The sequence below is a fragment of the Orycteropus afer genome, unplaced genomic scaffold (genome assembly GCF_000298275.1).
Source record: "Orycteropus afer afer isolate SDZICR_OR568_19922 unplaced genomic scaffold, OryAfe1.0 scaffold00245, whole genome shotgun sequence".
NCBI classification, from domain to species: Eukaryota; Metazoa; Chordata; class Mammalia; order Tubulidentata; family Orycteropodidae; genus Orycteropus; species Orycteropus afer.
Window position 1 is genome coordinate 2,608,470 of NW_006921832.1, and position 18,582 is coordinate 2,627,051.

At 35.2% G+C, this 18,582-nt stretch overlaps 1 protein-coding gene across 1 annotated transcript in view; it reads right to left on the reverse strand.

Moving 5' to 3' along the window:
* ZNF148 (zinc finger protein 148) overlaps nucleotides 1-665 on the reverse strand; it is a 110,508-nt gene extending 109,843 nt beyond the window's left edge. Inside the window, exon 1 of the mRNA XM_007949386.2 lies at nucleotides 333-665. Within this exon, the coding sequence (XP_007947577.1) occupies nucleotides 333-665 (333 nt within the window). The remainder of the gene's footprint in view (nucleotides 1-332) is intronic.
* Nucleotides 666-18,582: the final 17,917 nt, after the last annotated feature.

Here is an 18,582-nt window from a genome sequence, read left to right on the forward strand (position 1 = left end):
CTCCTTAAGGAAGAGACAGATGTTTAAAAAAATCCTTAAAAATTATGTATTTATAATTCAATACACTAACGATCCTGATTAAGAGATCAATGTGTTCCTGGAAAAGATAATTTTTAAAAATACATGTAATACAAAAACTTCACTTAATTAATTTTTGCCTTTCAAATATGATTTCTGTCAATATTTTGGTATATTTACTCAAGAACATTCATTTGAGCTATTTAGTCTTTAAATATTTCATGAAATTTCTTCAATGACTTGCAGGATTGCTTAATACAAAATTAATTATGTTTCTAACTAGAGATCTAAAATCTTATAAAGGAATTACTTACAGGGACATTAAGTGCATACTGTAGTCCTTGAGGAAGTCTTTCATGTGTCTCCATCTGCTCTTCATCATTTTTCACTGTCTCCTCATGGACCATGAGTTCATCGTGTGATATCATATCCTGTTGTCTCATTTCACTTTCTTGTAACACTTCATCTGCAGCAAGGATCTCCTGGTGAGGTATACTCCGATCTTGAAGCACTGACTCCTGCAGTTCCCCAGACACGGCAGATTGGCCAGACACTCCACCCATTACAACCATTGCCCTGGAAGACTGCATTTCGTCTATGCCGCCACATTTAAGAAACAATCCTTCCAGTTTGTCGTCAATGTTCATGCTTAAGTATAACTGCCTAGAAAGACCAAGTTTGGCAACAAAGCATAATAAATTAGTTTTATGTCTACTTCACTTTTTTAAACTCAATTATGAAAGGTACACATTTAAATAGAAAATGTTTATTTACATAATTCAGAATTGCCTCCAATTTTAAAATTATCAAGATAATTTCCAAAGGCTAGTAAACCACAAAGTTCCATTTTTTATATTAAGATTAAGCTAATTAATTAAGACTGATAGATTAAATCCTAATCTATTTCATTCATGAAAATATGAGCCTGACACAAAGCAAATTAGGGAAAAGTACTGGTAACATGAAACAAACAGTCCATTCTTTTAATCAGTATGTCTTAAAAGCAAAAATAAAAAGAGATGAATTCAAAAAGAAAGAACCAACAGATGGTATCAGGCAAATCATTTTAAAAAACAAACTTAGAACTACTTAAATATACAAAAGCACTCACTTACAGTAGCAATCAAAGAAATAAACATTAAAAACAGGTACCAAAAACTTCAATCACTGAACTGGTAATGATTCTTCTGAAAAATCCATCCAAGGTTGAGGTGGTTAAAAAGGGGAAGGGGACATTCATCCACTACTGGTAGAGCATAATAAATGACTAATTTTTTCCAAAGCAATTTGGTAGTATTTATCAAAAGCCATAAAAATGCTCACATCCTTTGAACAAGTGATTCTACTTTTAGGAACTTACTTTGATAAAATAAAAAATGTATATAAAGATACACATGGAAAATCATTACAGTAGTGTTTATAAACATGATAAACTAGAGACACTATACATTCAGAGATTAAAATATGTCCGTACAAATGTTTTAAAACTGGCCTACAGCAATGGCTGTATAGCTCAGTAAATTTACTCCAAATAATTGCATTGTACACTTAATATGGATGCATCTTATTGTATGCAAATTATGCCTCAATAAAGTCTTTAAAAAAAAAAAAATCTGAATTTCCCGATGCTTGGAGGAAGAGGAAGCTGCTGACAAGAAGCAGGAAGCTGGTGATGTTCTTTCTTGAGCTGAATGCTGGTTGCACAGGTATGCTTACTTTGTAAAAATTCAAGATGTACATTTGTGATATGTGCACTTTTCTGTCAGTTATTACAGTTCACTAAAAAGTCACTCTGTTGAAATAAAAACAATGTCCAGTCATTAAAAATATCCTTGAAAAGGATGTGAAGATGTGAGAAATTATCCCAATAGAGTAAGGGAAATAAGTATATATGTATGTGTAATTTATCTAAAACGTAATATAGCTCTAACACTACCACTGGTAGTGAAATTATCAGCTTGTCAATTTTCTTAAATTCTACTACTGCCATGTTTTAAAATTTGCTAAAAGTAGTAAAATTAGTGTTTCCATAACTAACATTCTTAAACAGTCACACAAGAATAAATTTAATAGATTATGATAAGAAATTAAGAACTAGAAGCTATTAAACACATTATCTTATTTTGTCTGATATTATAGAAAAGACAATGTTTTAAATCCACCCTAACAGTGGTTGCTGTGTAAATTCATATTTAATATTCTACTGGGTTAGTACACAAACTAACATAACAATAATCATGAAATTCAAAGATCAATCACCTCAAAGAAGATCAAAGTACTAGAACAAACTTTCTTTCTTAAAAACAATTTCTATATCAGACTGTGTGAAATAAACATTCACACATTACCCAAAGTGAAGGAATTATAATTAATAAACACATAAGCTGTATTTCAGTTCAGGCACCTCTTTCCCAAATTAACCACATAAACAATAGTTTTGGCCTTGAGTATAGCTTTCAGAGGTAACATACATGATCAGTAAAATTCAAATACACTGCTGGAATCTAAATACACTTTCATTTACTAAAGCTATAACCAAGGAGCTCTAGTAGCATAGTGGCTAAGGCACTTGACTGCTAACCAGAAGGCTGGTGGTTCAAACCCACCAGCTACTCCTCGGAAGGAAGATGGGGCAATCTACTTCCGTAATGATACTGCCTCGGAAACCCAAGGAGGGGTCGCTATGAGTCGGGTCCAACTCGACGGCACATAACAACAACAATAACCAAGGAAGAAACTTTAACCGAACCAATCAGAACTCTTATGAACAAAACAAAAACTAGCTCACACTTGCTTATCTTGTCCTCCCTGGTACCCGGTATTATCAGCCTGGAATACGTACAAGACAAAGGACCAAGAGTCTGATTTAATTTTTCAAAATCTTTAGGTAGCAAACTCAAAATCTAAAGAAAAAAGATTTTTAAAAAGTTATCAAACAACTACTCTCTTCAAATATTCTTTATCCTATTCCTTAGAGAATAAACTATAGCTAAATGAATTTTTTTTTTTAATTTTTTAAGGCTAAAATCTGCTTATTCTGACCATTTCTTTGGGAATCCTTACAAAATCAATTCTGCTCCTTTACTAAAATACGTACTGCATTCTTAAAGAGTTTGGAAAACCCCTAATTTAACAGGGACTTATACATACACAAAGCCCCTCTTATTGGAATTTTTTGCTGTTGCTGCAAATGTTATTGCTTGGGAGCATTTAGAGAATATGGGAGATGTTGTTGTTGTTATGTGCTGTTGAGTCGGCCCTGACCCATAGCGACCCCTCCTTGGGTTTCCGAGGCGGTATGTAGAAGTTACTAAAAAAAGACAAACTTAGAGAAGGTGACGTAAGCAGATTCTCAGGTTTAAAAGGAAAAAAAAAAAAAAAAGGCAAGCCAAACTGGAAGATAATTGGACCTAAACCAAGATCTACATTTCCCTAAACATTAGTCTCCAATGTTTTTGATCATGCATCCCCGTCAATTAAATGGGCATATTATTTAAAACTACATTCTTATATTATTGTGCCAATATATTTATACATATTAAAAACATATATAAGACATAATTTTTACTACCCTCCTCCCTAATATCAAGCTGAGACTACTTAAGTATTGAGAAAGTAGAAGTTCTGATACAGTACTCTGGATACAGAGAATATTTGGAAGAAAAAAGGCAAGCCTGGGTAGAATGTCAGGGTGGGGGACTCAGGGCAGGAAGGTAACACCTCATACAGAGGCAGTAAATGTAAAGGGGAGTGGAAATACCATAACTGTGAAACAAACCTGACCTCTTAAAAAATTCTCCTCAAATTTTTCTTCCTTTTTCCCACATGATTGCTTATTCCTACAGCTCCAAAATTAAGCCATACATTTTGAGTCAAATTGGCTAGCATAAAAATTGTCTTTTTGAAACAACTCCCTTGGACTACCAGAAACTATAACACATCAATACAGACTCTATTATCAGTGAACACTGTGCAAAGATTTTAAAAAGTGCCCTGGAGGACCAGGTTTGCTGGTCTGAGAAAACCAAGTGGAACCACTGAAACTATGGTTCCTAGCTGTCCTTCAGGTCTGGAATTGAACCCATACCTGTGGCTTCCAGCCAAACAAAAGACAGGCGTAAGAGTTGAACATGTACCTGAGGTAGATATACTCCTTGGAGAGAACAATCATGGGAGAAAGAAGGGCTGTTTGTTTATCCACAGGGAGACAGTTCAGGGGGCAGGAGTGCATGGAGGGATGGACACAGGGAAGAGGTGACTATCAAGAGGAAGCTGAAGGGGAGCTGTTACATTGGGGTAAGTTGAAGTCAATGTCATGAGACAACATGTGTGTGAACTGCTATACGGAAAGTGAATTTCCTCTGTAAACTTTCACCCAAATCATAATTTAAAAAAAGGGGCGGGGGGAGACATGCCCTGGAAACCATAGTTGCAGGGGACATCAAGATCAACTGGCATAACATACTACACAAAACATTGTTCCATATCCTACTTTGGCGAGTAGCAACTGGGATCTTAAAAGCTTGCAAGCAGTCATCTAGATGCAACAATGGGTCTCTCCTTGTCCACAGCAAAGAAGAATAAAGAAAACCAAGATAGCATGGAAACAATTAGTCCTAGCGACTGGTACACCATGTGATCTTCAGCGTATATGACTATGAGACCAGAAGAACTAGATGGTGCTCAGCTACCAATGTCAACCACTCAGAGGAGGATCTATGTAGGAGATCCTGGATAGAGTGGGAGAAAAATGTGGAACGAAACTCAAAATCATTTTTTAAAAAAAGGGACTAGGTTTGCTGGTCTGACAGAGCCTGGTAGAACCACTGAGACTATGGCCCCCAGCTGCCCTTCAGATCTAGAACTGAACCCACTCCTGTGGCTTCCAGCCAAATAAAAGGCAGGCATATGAGCTGGACATTTACATTAGACCTTGATACACTCTTTGAAGAAAACAGTCATGGGAGAATAGAAGGGCTGTGTATACACAAGGAGACAGCTCAGGAGGCAGAAGTACATAGAGGAAAGAACACAGGGAAGAGGTAACTATGGGGAGGAAGTCAGGGAGCTGTTGCATTATGGTAAAATGTAGTCAATGTCATGAGACAAAGTATATGTGAACTGCTGTATGGAAAGTAAGTTTCCTCTGTAAACTTTTACCCAAATCACAATTCAAAAAAAAAAAAAAAAAAAAAACGCACCTTAGAAATATCTATCAAAATTAAAACCCATCAATCCAGCAACCTCACCACTAGGTTGCATGGGGTAACAACCCCATGAGTTTCATAGAAGTTCACCAAAGACTTCTGTACAAGGATGTTTGGTGCAACACTTTAACAAGAAAAGAATAAAAACCACCAAAGTGTCCATTGATAGGAAACTTATTAATTATGATTCACCTACACAATGTCATAACTAAAAGAATATGGTAACTCTACATGTACTAACAAAAAGTTCTCCAAAATATGGTAAGTGAAGAAGAAAAAAAAATCAAGTGAAGAACTATGTAGACAGATTCTTTTAAAATTTTTTAAAAGGTAAATAGCTCGATCAACAGTTATTCTACAAATGAACTTTTTTTTCCCTTCAAAGAAACTTAAAGGGGCCTTTGGGAAGTGAGGTAAGAAAGGAGCTACAGGAAGAACACCTTCAATTTTTTATTTTATACCTTTTTCTAACCATGGGCCAGGATCATAATTTTTTTTGTTGGTGTTACAACAAGGAATTGCGTGGGTAATAGGATTGACTCTAGGTCTTATTTTCCTTCATTTATTTATTTGAAAACAAAGATATAAGTGTTAAAAACATGTTTTAAAGACAAATAGTCACACCTATACCACATCTCCTCAACTTATCTCTTGGCAGAGTAAGGTGGACAGAAAACGCCACAGGGTCCCAAACCAAAAACGTAATTTCACCAAGTTTATGAAAAATAGAAAAGGGACACTCCTACTCTAAGAAAAATTATAAAGTAGGGAAAGTCTATTTTTTGTTGACTTTGTATGTCTCTTCTTCTATGCCTTTACCATCTTCAACTTTTCCCCCTTATGACTTCTATGTGGTCTCAGTCAAAGCTCTAAAAGGGCACATTCAAAAGCCTGAATACAACAAACGGGTCCCTGCTCAAAAGCTGTATCCTGCTACCTACCTTCCCTAATTTCAATATTCTTATGGGTGATAAGTCAAATGTAAAGAAAGGAAAGTGACATACCAATCCATATTAAGATGTGAAGAGTTAAATGTCTTGTCCTGCTAATAAACCTGAAAAAACTAAGTATTTTTGATACAAATGTGTAAATAATTAATGGAGATTTAAGGGTTAGGGATATTAAAGGAGAGAGGAGAAAATCAATAATGCTTCCTTTAAATCACATATTTACATAAAGACTGGCTCTGGAAGAAAAAAAGAGCTGAACAATTTGAGTTCCCAGGAGCCTCTACCCAACCAGAGGAAAAGAAGGAATAGGTGGAGTAATAAGATATTCTGAACGCCTTGTGAAGACACTTTATTTTGTAAGTGAAATGGACCTTTGGTAGCTGACACTGAAGGATACAAAATGGTAGAGCTGTTAGGAGTTAAGACAGGACAGACAATGCTGTCCTGGGGCTAACTCAGATTACAGTAAGATGGCACTCCTTCCTCTTCACTTCAAATTACCCAGAGCAAAGAAAGTTGAAAACTGGAATAGAGCAAGAGAGAAAGAAAGAAAGAAGCCTAGCTCAGGCCAATTTCTCCTAAATCTACCTTTAGCACACTACTTCAAACTCTGCATTCTTTTCCCCTTCCAAGATTTTTCCTTCCCTCATCTCCACTCCTTGGCCAGAGAAGATGGAAGGTATGATGATGGGGGTATTTAGGGGACCAGAGTTTCCTGTCCCATCCAATGACCCCTCCCCAACCTACCATCCTATCCTGCTGACAAATGTATGTTTGGTTCAGTTGAATAAATGCAGTGCTTAGTTAACTCCCTTGCCATTTAAGCCAAGTAGTGATGCTGTACTTAAAGAGAACGTAAATTATCAGCCATCACTTTCTCCTGCCTTCCAGAAGAAACAGCTGGCTCCCTTATTGTCACCTTCTAATTTAATTCTTCTAATCAATTGCATGCAAGCAATTAGAAACTAAGCTTTATGGATTTATAAGATGAAATAGAGTAAATAAGCTTTGAGTTGGGCTTTTAACAAGGAGTTAAGCTCATGGGCTTTTAATATAAGCATTTGCAACAATTATTTCCTAAGCTCAGGGGACTGTTGGGCTTGTTTTCAGAGGACAAAGTTAACAGAAGCATAACATATGGACAAGTTAGGCATTATTACTCACTTTTAATCAACTATACAAGGTACTTAAATACTTACTCAGTTTTTAATGAGAATTCTATGCCATTAATGAGGAAAATGTCTTTCTAAATTTTATTATGTCTGTATTATAAAGTTCAGAGGTTATGAAAACCTGAAAAGGAACGATAACTAATGTGTGTTAAACTAGGCACATACGTTATACGTTATCTCACTTAATATTTACAACAACGTTTCAAGGCAGTAACAGTATATTCCCATTTCACAGATGAGGGAGCTGGGGCTTACCAACGCACACAACTAAGAAGTAAACTTGAAATTCAACTCAGACTTACCTGGCTCAATGCACTTTATACCACACCATGCCATTGCTCACCTTGACAAGGTCCTAGACATATTAAGAACTCATCAGACTCATTTCCCTTCTTACCATCTACTACTCTGAAGCCATCCTATCACCACTGCTTGGCTCAGTAAAGCACTCAAATTTTCCTTGGTTATTCTATCTAATGGCTACCATGGGAGAACTTTCTGACTCAGAATACCTTTTTTACCTTTAGGAGCCATGGACACTTTCTACATCCTCAATTTTTCCACTTCCCTCTATTATTCACAGCTCAGTGAATTTCAACCCAACCCTTCTTCTTTTTTTATAGGTTTATACCCACACACTTAAACTATCTTTCTTCCACCATTCTTTCCTCAAACCCTTACCAGTTACTTCAGGAAAATTTCTCTCCTCTTTTTCCTTTGCTTTCCCATTAAAACTTGGAAATAACAATAATTCTAAATATGGCTGACAAATGTAAAAGCAGTACTAGAGATACATCTGTATCAAGGGAAAGAAGGTGGTATGTTTTAAAATAAAAAGAAATTTGAAGGCTTGTGACATAACACTCTAAAACTCTTAAAAAGATACCTATTTCCCCAAGAACGCAAATATCCATCTACCATTTTATCTTTGATTAAACCTACTATCAAAAAAATCAAACAAATATTTCTCATTTAAAGATACCTTTTTTTATTGAGTTTCAACAAAATAAAACTTGGGCACTCAAAGGAACCTGTTCTGAAAACAGGTGGGGAAAAAAAAGCTATAAATTACTTCTGATCCAAAGTATATTCAAGAAACTCCTTGTTGTCTGAAGGATGCCAATGAGGTCTGGTGGCACTATGGTTAAAGCATTGGGCTGCTAACCAAAAGGTCAGCAGTTCAAACCCACTGCTGCTCCACAGGAGAAAGATGAGGCAATCTGCTTCCGTAAAGCCTTGGACACTCTATGGGGCAGTTCTTTTTCCTACAGGGTCACTATGTGTCGGAATCAACTTGATGGCAGTGGGTATGGTTTGGTTTCAGAGGATGCCAGTTAGATTAATTTGGATAACTTCAGTATAAGTCATACAACTTAAAAATATCAGCAACAGAAGTATAAATATCAGTCTCAGAATCATTTGGTTAGATGAAGTGAACAAATCCGTGATCAATATTAACAATCTTTAACAAACTTGTTATTTATTATTTCTAAAAAGTTATACTGCTTCTTATTCTCTCTCACCCTTCAAAAATATCATCTTGATGTAACCAAGAACTACCTCATAGCTAATTTCAACAAAATCTACTTCTTATCTAGGCACATTCCACATTTAGAGTCTCCTTCAAATATATCTTTGCATAACAACTATTTTGCATCTATAAAACATATCATGTAAACTGTGTCTGTTGTTGACTCTAAAAGTGCTGTTGCAGTATGCTGCCAGGTTCATTCGTTAAAAGTGCTGCTGTTTCTAAACATACAAATAGGACTATCATTTACAATAAAGGCATCTGATTAGTGCTAGCAAAAATAAAAGATGCTCAAATAATAAAGATACCTAATTTTAATAACTAAAAATATAATTATTAGAAAATTTACAGGCCAGTTAATATCAATCATTTTATACAGTATGACAAAAAGAAACTGTGAGTTTTTAACCACAGAAAAATAGTTTATAACTTTTAAAGCCAAAGTTAACAGGAATTCTATATCCACACTCAAGCCTCCCTCAAACAAAGCAGAATCTAAGTGTATCCTAAGTACATTGTCACCAGTATCTCCTAAAACAAGGTAAAAACAAAAAAAAACACAGTAGTATACAGAAATATTACATCATCAAACTATGACCACTTAAATTGTTAAGAAACAACTATAATTTGATTTTTAAAGGAGGAGCATTAAAAGGGTCAAGCACAACAGAATCCCACCTTCTGCTAATCCAGTTGCATCCATCCCATTTTATGCCAACAACTGAAATACTGGTTCTATTAGGAAACAGAATTTTCCATAATCTTACATTATAAAAGGAAAATAAGAAACACTTCTTAAAACAAACTTCTCTGTACACTATCAATGAATGTGAAAAACACAGTGGTTATTTTTCAATATATACTGCACAAAAACCAAGACTTGTTTCAGAAAAGCAGCATTAACTATATAAATCAACACTGGTTTGTCTTTTTACCAAATTAAATAAATGCTATCTCACTTTAACAGTAAAAACTTTATTTGTGAAGTACAACAGAAATAAAGATGCTTTCATTGCCATCAACCAAAAACTTTTCAGGTAACCCTCTGCTGTTTGAAAGCTGGTTTTATGCCAAAAAGCTTTGCTTTTACAAAAGACTAACATTAGTGCCTGTTTTCACTAACAGAAAGCAAACCAAAGAGGATTTTCACTTTCATGGGGGGAGGGTGTAAAAATGAATATTCAGTGTTTGTTTTGAAGTAAGCCTGTTAAAAAGGTAGCACACACTCTGAGTAGCAAGAGTGACATCAACCAAGCTCCTTCCCCAGGAATTACACTCAACATCTCAGCATCAAGCCACCACAGCTTTGAACTGTGTCTGTGAACACTATATGGTGGTGCTATTTTTATGTTTTATGTGTCATTTAGTATGATTTGATAGATAATTGTTGGAGTTTGGGAACGCTCAAAAATTTTTCCCATATAAATTAACGGTAATTGCTTCTTCATTTGACACCACCTCAGCTTACAAAAGGTTTCATAGGAATGTTCTACTTTGAGATAGCAGAGTTAGTATTATAACTAATACTGTGATATAATCATTTAGCAATAAATTTAAATCAACAGGCCTAATACAAAAACTGTATATAAGTATGAACAAATTTATCAAAACTAATTGCTATCTAAAGTCATTTTTAAAAAAGTACCAAGTTTAATGTATACTGGCACAAAATAAGGTAGAAAACTGACAACTCATTTCCAACCTTTCATTAAATTTTATAACAGAAATTTGTAATATTTGATAATTGTATCAAAATATACATTATTCACAATATTCACATTAGGACAAATACCATTAAATATAATGTACAATAAAATATTTTTCACCTGAAAAGAATGATTTAAAGTATATCATGTCTTTGGGAACAAGGTGTTCTGGTCGTATCAACAGACTCTTTGGAATCAGAAGGAACCTTTTACATATCATTTACCTTTATATTGTGAAGCCTGTGAGAGCCAGACCTCTACGGGACTGCCACGTGTACCAGAGTCTCACAAGTTTCCCACATTTAACAGGGTACAGTCTTACGATTTTCTAATGCCCTCTATTAGTGGGATATCTTTGTGTTTTCTTTCTCTCACAGGTTTTTGCTATACAGGTTCCAGCTTTTGCAAGTTTACTGTATATAGCTGAAAAAACCCTCCCACCCACAGCCCCTCACTTTGCTTTAGAGTCTAAAATTTTAGATGAATCACTTCAACCTAATGTCAGTGAAACAAACTGTTGAATGATCTCAAGTCAATTTTAACTTTTAACATGTCACCCTATCTTATAACAATAAGACTAGTAACGTTTAGTCAATCCACCATGATGTCTTGAGTCCCACAACTCAAATAAGCGCAATTTCCAACTAACTTCTGAGGCTAAAAGTTAATGCTTTCGGCAGTAAAAATTACATTTTAAAGTAAATCTAATACAAATCCTAACATGACAGACAACTGGCTAAGCCCCAGAATCTGTTTTCTCCTTGCACATACAGTTACTCGCTAAGACTCATTTCTCAGTCTCCCTTGAAGCTGGTTGTAGCCATGTGACAAAGTTATGGCCATTGGGATGAGTGGAAGTGGTATACACAACTTCCTTAATGGAAAGAAGAATGTCCTCCCTTTTCCTTCTTCCTATTGGCTAGTGTCAGATATGATAGTAACCATCTTGGATCAGAGTTAGAAGCCAAGCATTAAGAATGGCAGAGCAAGACAAAGGAGCCTGGGTCGTTACAATTTTAGTGTATGTGCTGCTGAAACAAGCACAAGTCATTATGATTTTAGAGCCTCCAAACAATCTCTGGTTTACTTGAACCTTTCCAGTAAATAGTTTTAAAAGTCTATTTTTTAAGCCTCTGTCACAATTAATACATCTAATATAAATGATTACTTAATTATATATTCAGATATACAGTAACTGGTACACTCTTTTCACATTTTAAAATTATACAGCAAATGCCATTAAATTTGATCAATATGCCTAACCTTCCCAAGAATGAAAATAGTGTTTCCCTGGAAATTCTGGACAAGTTAATGTATGTAATATATGTGTATATGTACTGGAATGAGGGGGTAAAAAATGCAATAACCTGCTAATGAAAAGGGTTAAATAAGAAAATAACTTCTTACTTAAATTCCATGTAAGATTACATGATAAACTATATATATTTTCTTAATACCTAAAATTGTATCATTACTCATCAATTTTCCCTTAAAATTGTTTTCTGAAGAAAAAAATTAAATCTCATGTTTCTTCCAGATATGAATACCAAAACATAAAGAAATTACTTTACAAATTCAATACGAAGTTCAACAACCAAAAAAACAGTTTCATATTTGGGAAAAAATTACTTATTCATGATTATGAAAAACAAGAATTGAAGTTACCTGAGACTAAGGTACAAATGAAGACTTCAAGGAAGGGAATGCTGCAGAGTTGAAAAAGAAATCATGGTTGAGTTTCCACCTTTCAAAGGCTCCAGAAACCCGCAATATCACATTAATCACTTATGCCATCCAATTCCTGTCCAAAAACAATAACAACAAAAACATTTATGGGAGAAAAAATACCACATAAACACAATATGGTGAAGCAAATGTGAATACTAAAGTGATTACTCTTTGAATACATTAAGCTATGCTTGAATGACCAATGCATTGACTTGCTTTCAGGTTTAAAACTGAGAAAATACAGCAGTGGTAAGTGGTTAACTATAAAAGCAAAGATTAAAGCACCACTTAAAAACATTATTCTTACTTGCTTTGTAAAATTTATGAAATGAAGAGCTACACAAATGTCTGGTCTTTAAAAATAACAAAAAGAACTACACCTACTCCTTCCTTATTAACGATCTTGTTAACTGTTATCTTGTGTTTACAACTTTGAAAAAATTCTCAGATGGCACCTCCTATGGTCTGAGCCTCATGTGGGACCAAGGTAAGCCCAACAATATACCGGAGGCCTCAGCAATGATTGGGCCACATGAGGGAAGGTAGCCAACTGGTCACGGGATTCCTTCTCCTGACTGTCCATGATGTTTCAGTCCAGCCACAGAGGGCACAGGATGAGGCAGGTTGTGGGCAGGATAGGTGAAAGCCGGGCAAGGAAACAAAGATACAAGGGAGGTTGATAGGGTGAGGCCAGAAGTGGGAAAGAATAAAGGGTGTCAGTGGGGCTGCAGGGCCAAGGAAGAAGGAGGACGAGTAGGGTCCCCACCCAAGGTGAGTGATGGGAAATGGTCGGCAGAAGACAAGTGGAGTCCCCATCCAAGGTGAGTGCTGGGAAATGCCAGGTGGTGGGCAACACCTGGCCACCACTAACCCCAACACCCAAGGGCTCTTTGGTAGTAGGGAAAGTGTGGTGGCAAAGGGGGCCCCACCACACCATACTCATCCTGAGACATTCCAAAAGCACCTGACGGGCAGTAAGTGACCAAGCAGGGCCACAACACTGACACCAAACACAGGGGGCAGTCTCCAACTCCTATATAATGCCAATTTCACATAACAACTTGGTCTTTGTAATCAAAGTACGTAGGTAAGTGAATAGTAGGTATAATGGCATATAGGATGCATGTATATTCACAATAAAAAGGATGAGAGTTACAGAACAATGTTAAATATAGATACAGAAACATCATCAGTAATCTTTGACAGGAAAAGCTGAGACAAAGATGGGAATAATGATATAGAAATATGTACCAGATCCAAAAAATCAAATAACATAGACTGTCCACAACAAGGAAACTTCTTGACTGTTATTTCTGAGCACTGGGGGAACAAAATAACCCTACTGCTATACAGATGTTTTCAACTCATAGCAACCCCCTTAGGGTTTCCAAGGTGGTCAATCTGTAAAGAAGTAGATTGCCTCATCGTCCTTCTGCAGAACAGCTGGTGGGTTAGAACCACCAACCTTCTAATTATCAGTCAAATGCCTTACGCACTACACCACCAGACTCTGTGGAATTTCCTACTCTGGAGGTATTTAATTAGATTTCTATCTAGCAAAAATAGTTTGCATATACTCCCTCACAGTGTGGAGACAAGATGACATATGAAATATTCTATGATTTTATATCAGTTTCTCATGGTGCAAAGGCAGTAAGAATAATCTTTCTTGTCTAGAGCAAAACCAGTAATAATTATAATTTTGAACTTCACAAAATGTAATATTAAATATACTTTATTTTTTAAATATTTCAACATTATGTTCATACTTTAAAACACTTGAAACTTTAATAAAGCTAGTCTCCCTTCAGTACCTTTGCATTTCAAAATTTGGCAGACTATTCATGCATGAATATTTTCCAGATAAACTTCGGTACAAAATTAAACTTATTACTTTTTTCAATAGGACTCCACTAAACACATAAACCATAATGAAATAACAGTATTCAATAATAACCTTGAGATTGCATGAGTATCACAATCCTGAGTAGTTATGATACATTACCTAAAATGCCAGTTTTCAACAATGAATTATGAGATACAAAAAGAAAAGGAGTAGTCAACACAAAATGTTTCTAAGTGCCCCAAGATCTTGGTTTAAGTAAACAAGGACTTCAAATCAGCTATTATATATATGTGTGTGTGTATGTGTGTGCATGTTAAAAGAGAAACCAAGTTTTCAAAATTAAAAGAAATTATGAAAACAATAAACCAAGTTTTCAAAATTAAAAGAAATTATGAAAACAATAAATCAACACATCGAGTCTCAATAAGGGCATGGAAATTATTTAAAGAAATAAATGAAAATTCTGAAGGTGAAGAGTATAATAATTGCAATTTAAAAATTTACTAGAAGGTCTGAATAGCAAATTCAAGATGGGAGAAAAAAAGAGTCTGTGATCTTAAAGGTGGATCAATAAAATGATCCAGTCTGAGGACTAGAGAGTAAAGAGCTTAAAGAAAATGAGCAGAGCCTTAAAGACGTATGAAACATCATCCAGCTTGCCAATATTTCTGAAGTCCCAAAAAGAGAGAAAAAAGGTAAGGGATAAAAAGATGTTAATAAAATACTAGCAAAAATGTCCCACATTTGATTTCCCACATTTGATTTTTGAAAAATAAAGCAAAAACAAAAATATAATCTACACATCCAAGCAACTCAATGAACCTAAAGTAGGAGAAATACAAAGAGACTCACACCTAGACACACCACGGTCAAACTACTGAAGGCAAACACAAAAAGAAAATTCTTGAAAGCAGCAAGAGAAAAATGACTCAGTGCATAAACATCATACAATTAATGGATGACTTCCAATTAGAAACAATAGAGGCTAGAAGGCAGTAGAATCACATATTCAAAGGGTCAAAAGAAAAAAGCTGTCCTCCAAGAAAGTAGCAAAAGTATCCTTCAAAAGGAAGGTATAATGAAGATATTCCCAAATAAACAAAGACTGCAAGAAATTTTTGCTAGCTGACCTGCCTTATAAAAAATACTAAGGGAAGTCCTTCAAGGCAAAAAAAAAAAAAAAGAAAGAATGAAACCAAACAGTAACTCAAATATACAAGGAGGAAATAAAGTGCACAAGAAATGGTAAATATCTAAGTCAAACTAAAAGATTCCATAAATATATTTTCTCATTTCTTCTTTTAACTTCTTTAAAAGATATAAAGATGCATAAAGCAATGATTATAACACTATACTGCTGGGTTAACAACATGTATAGGTGCACTCACTGTGTTGTTGCGTTGTCAGTTGCTGTCAAGTCGATTCCAACTCATAGTAATCCCATGTGTTCATAACAAAACTGCACTCATAAGGTTTTCAAGGGTATGACTTTAGAACCCACCGAGTGGTAATGGGGAAAAACCAGGCCTGGCAGCTTCCTTAAAGATTGTAACTAACCACTGTCAACCACTCAGAAAGGGATGAGTACAGAAGATACTGGATAGAGTGGGAGAACAATGTGGAACAAAACTCAAAATCATAAGAAAGACTAGGCTGACTGGTCTCACAGAGCCTGGGGAAACCCCCAAGACTATGGCCCCTAGTCATCCTTCAGGTCTGGAATTGCACTCACTCTGGGAGCAAACAATAGACAGGCATATAGGGTGAACATTTACATCAGGTAGCTACACTCCTTACAGTGATCAAACAAGAAGGGTAGTGTGTGCACATGGAGATAGCTCTGGGGGTGGGAGTGCCTGGGAGGGAAGGACACAGGGAAGAGGTTACTATGGGGAGGAAGTAGGAAAAGACCTGTTACACTGTGGGGAACTGCAGTCAATGTCATGAAAGAAAATGGGTATGAAACACTGTATGGAAAATGAATTTGCTCTGTAAACTCTGACCCAAATCACATTTTTTTTTTTAATTTTTAAAAAATTTACAGCCAACCTGACTCTATAGCTAAAGGAATCTCTAAATGAACACATAAATAAACAAATGCCTTAAGGCTATATGACCTTTTAGAAGCAGATCCCCAGGCCAGTCTTCCAAAGTGCCATTGGGTGGGTTCCAACTGCCAACCTTCTGTGCCACCCAGAAGGACAGAGAGAATGGAGCCATACTGGAGTAGTTACTACTCTATCAAAAAATGCACAGGGAACTCCTTCCAGGATAAACCACATGCTAGGCCATATAACAAGTCTCAAAAAATGTGAAAGGATTAAAGGAAGCCATACAAAGTATATTGTACAACCATAACAGATTTAAATAACAACTATATTAGAAACTAGAAAATCCCTAAATGCTGGAAAATTAAACTTAAATTTCTAAATAACATACAGGCCAGAAAGAAACCAAAAGAGGAATTAGAAAATATTTTTACATAAATGAAAATAAAAACAAACAGATCAAAATTTACTGGGAACATATCAAAATTACTCAGAAGAAAACTTATAGCCTTAAGCACATAAATTAGAAGACTCTCAAAACAATAACCTAAGCCTTCACCTTAAGAAACTTTAAAATAAACAAGCTGAACCCTAAAGCAAGCAGAAGACAGGAAATAATAAAGACTAAAGAAGAAATTAATAAATTACAAATCAGAGAAAACCTTGGTTCTTTGAAAAGATAACAAAATTTGATATATTTTTAGACAGATGACTGAGCCAAAAATATGTGACTAACAAATGGCACAGGGCTCATTTCCTCAATATACAAATATACAAAGAACCCATGAAAACTGCAAAGCGCATAATCAAATATATCACTGAAAAAAATGCATATGACCAATAATAACCAAAAAATGGAAATGAAAGCAAAGCAACACAACATTAAACATACAAATATTAAAAAGTCTGACACTAGCTAATATTGTCAAAGAGTGAAATAGATTCTCATTCTCATAGACTACTGATACTAAGGCAATCTTTTGAGAATTAGGCAGTTCGCTCATCAAAAGGTTACATATACATATATTCTATGACCCAACCATTTTCCTCCTAGAAATTTATATTGCAGATATAATTTAAAATATGTGCAAAGATATATCCAAGAATATTCACTGTTATAATTCATAATACCAAAAAAAACTGACAACCTAAATATCTATAAACACATGACTAGCTAAATTAATTACGTTACATACAAATACTGAAAAACTACACAGACTGAAAAGGAATGATATGGAAAGTTTAAAAAAAAAATAAAAGCATGCTGTAAAGCGATAGGGATTGTGTGATCTCATTTGTATAAAGGATATGTAAATACAGATATACATATATTTGCATACGCATGGTAATTCTTTTAAGGATATATACACACACAAACATTAATAGGGAATGTGTATGGGAAAGTCTTTGCCCTATTAACATCCTCTTATGTTTAAGTTTGTACTCCTCTTCTTATAAACTTGGGTGAGGAGTGAGAAATGTTAAACATGACGATTATCAGAAGATATGGAAAAGAAGGAAATCCTAATGTAAGCCATTAAAATTGCCACTATTTTCACATCCTCAATTTTAAAACAATTCTCAAAGCAAAAATATCACTGAGAAACGTCAAAATTTTTAAGACCTTCAGTAATTTACATAAAGATGTATGCCAGACAGATATGTAAATACCTTGAAAACTGTTAAATATTTCATTTTCTTTCACTTTGTTTGAAAGATTAAAGCACCCTTCTAATTTATACACCCAGATAGGCCAAAACGAAAGGAAAGGATAATCTACCTTCCTAACATAAGAGAACTGGGGCCTAAAAAGTAATATGCAAGTAATCTAGTTAAGTGATAACATTAATAATATTAATTCTTTTCAATGCACAAAAGTTTGCATCTATATATAGTGATACTATGCTATATACAGGAGTCCCTGGGTAACGTAAATGGTTAAGCACTCAACTGCTAGCTAAATGAGTGGAGATTCTAAACCACTCAGAGGCTCTGATGAACAAAAATTTATTCTCTCACAGTTCAGGTGGCTAGAAGCCAAACTGCGGGTTCCAGTTCTACAAGGCGGCTTTTGCTCTTTGACTCTGGGGCAAGATCCTTGTCTCTTTTCCATTTCTGTTCCTTGGTTTCTTGGTGATCTTCATACAGTATGGCTTCTATCTTGCCCTATCTGTGCTTCCTTGCTTCTGTGCCTAATCTGCTCTTTTTATATCTCTAAAGTGATTGGGTTAAGAGACACCCTATGCTAATATGGCCTCATTAATAGAACAAAGAAAACGCTATTCCCAAATGAGATTACATCCGTAAGTACAGGCGGAGGATTCTAAGACATATTTTGGAGAGACACAATTGTGTGTGTGTGTGTGTGTGTGTGTG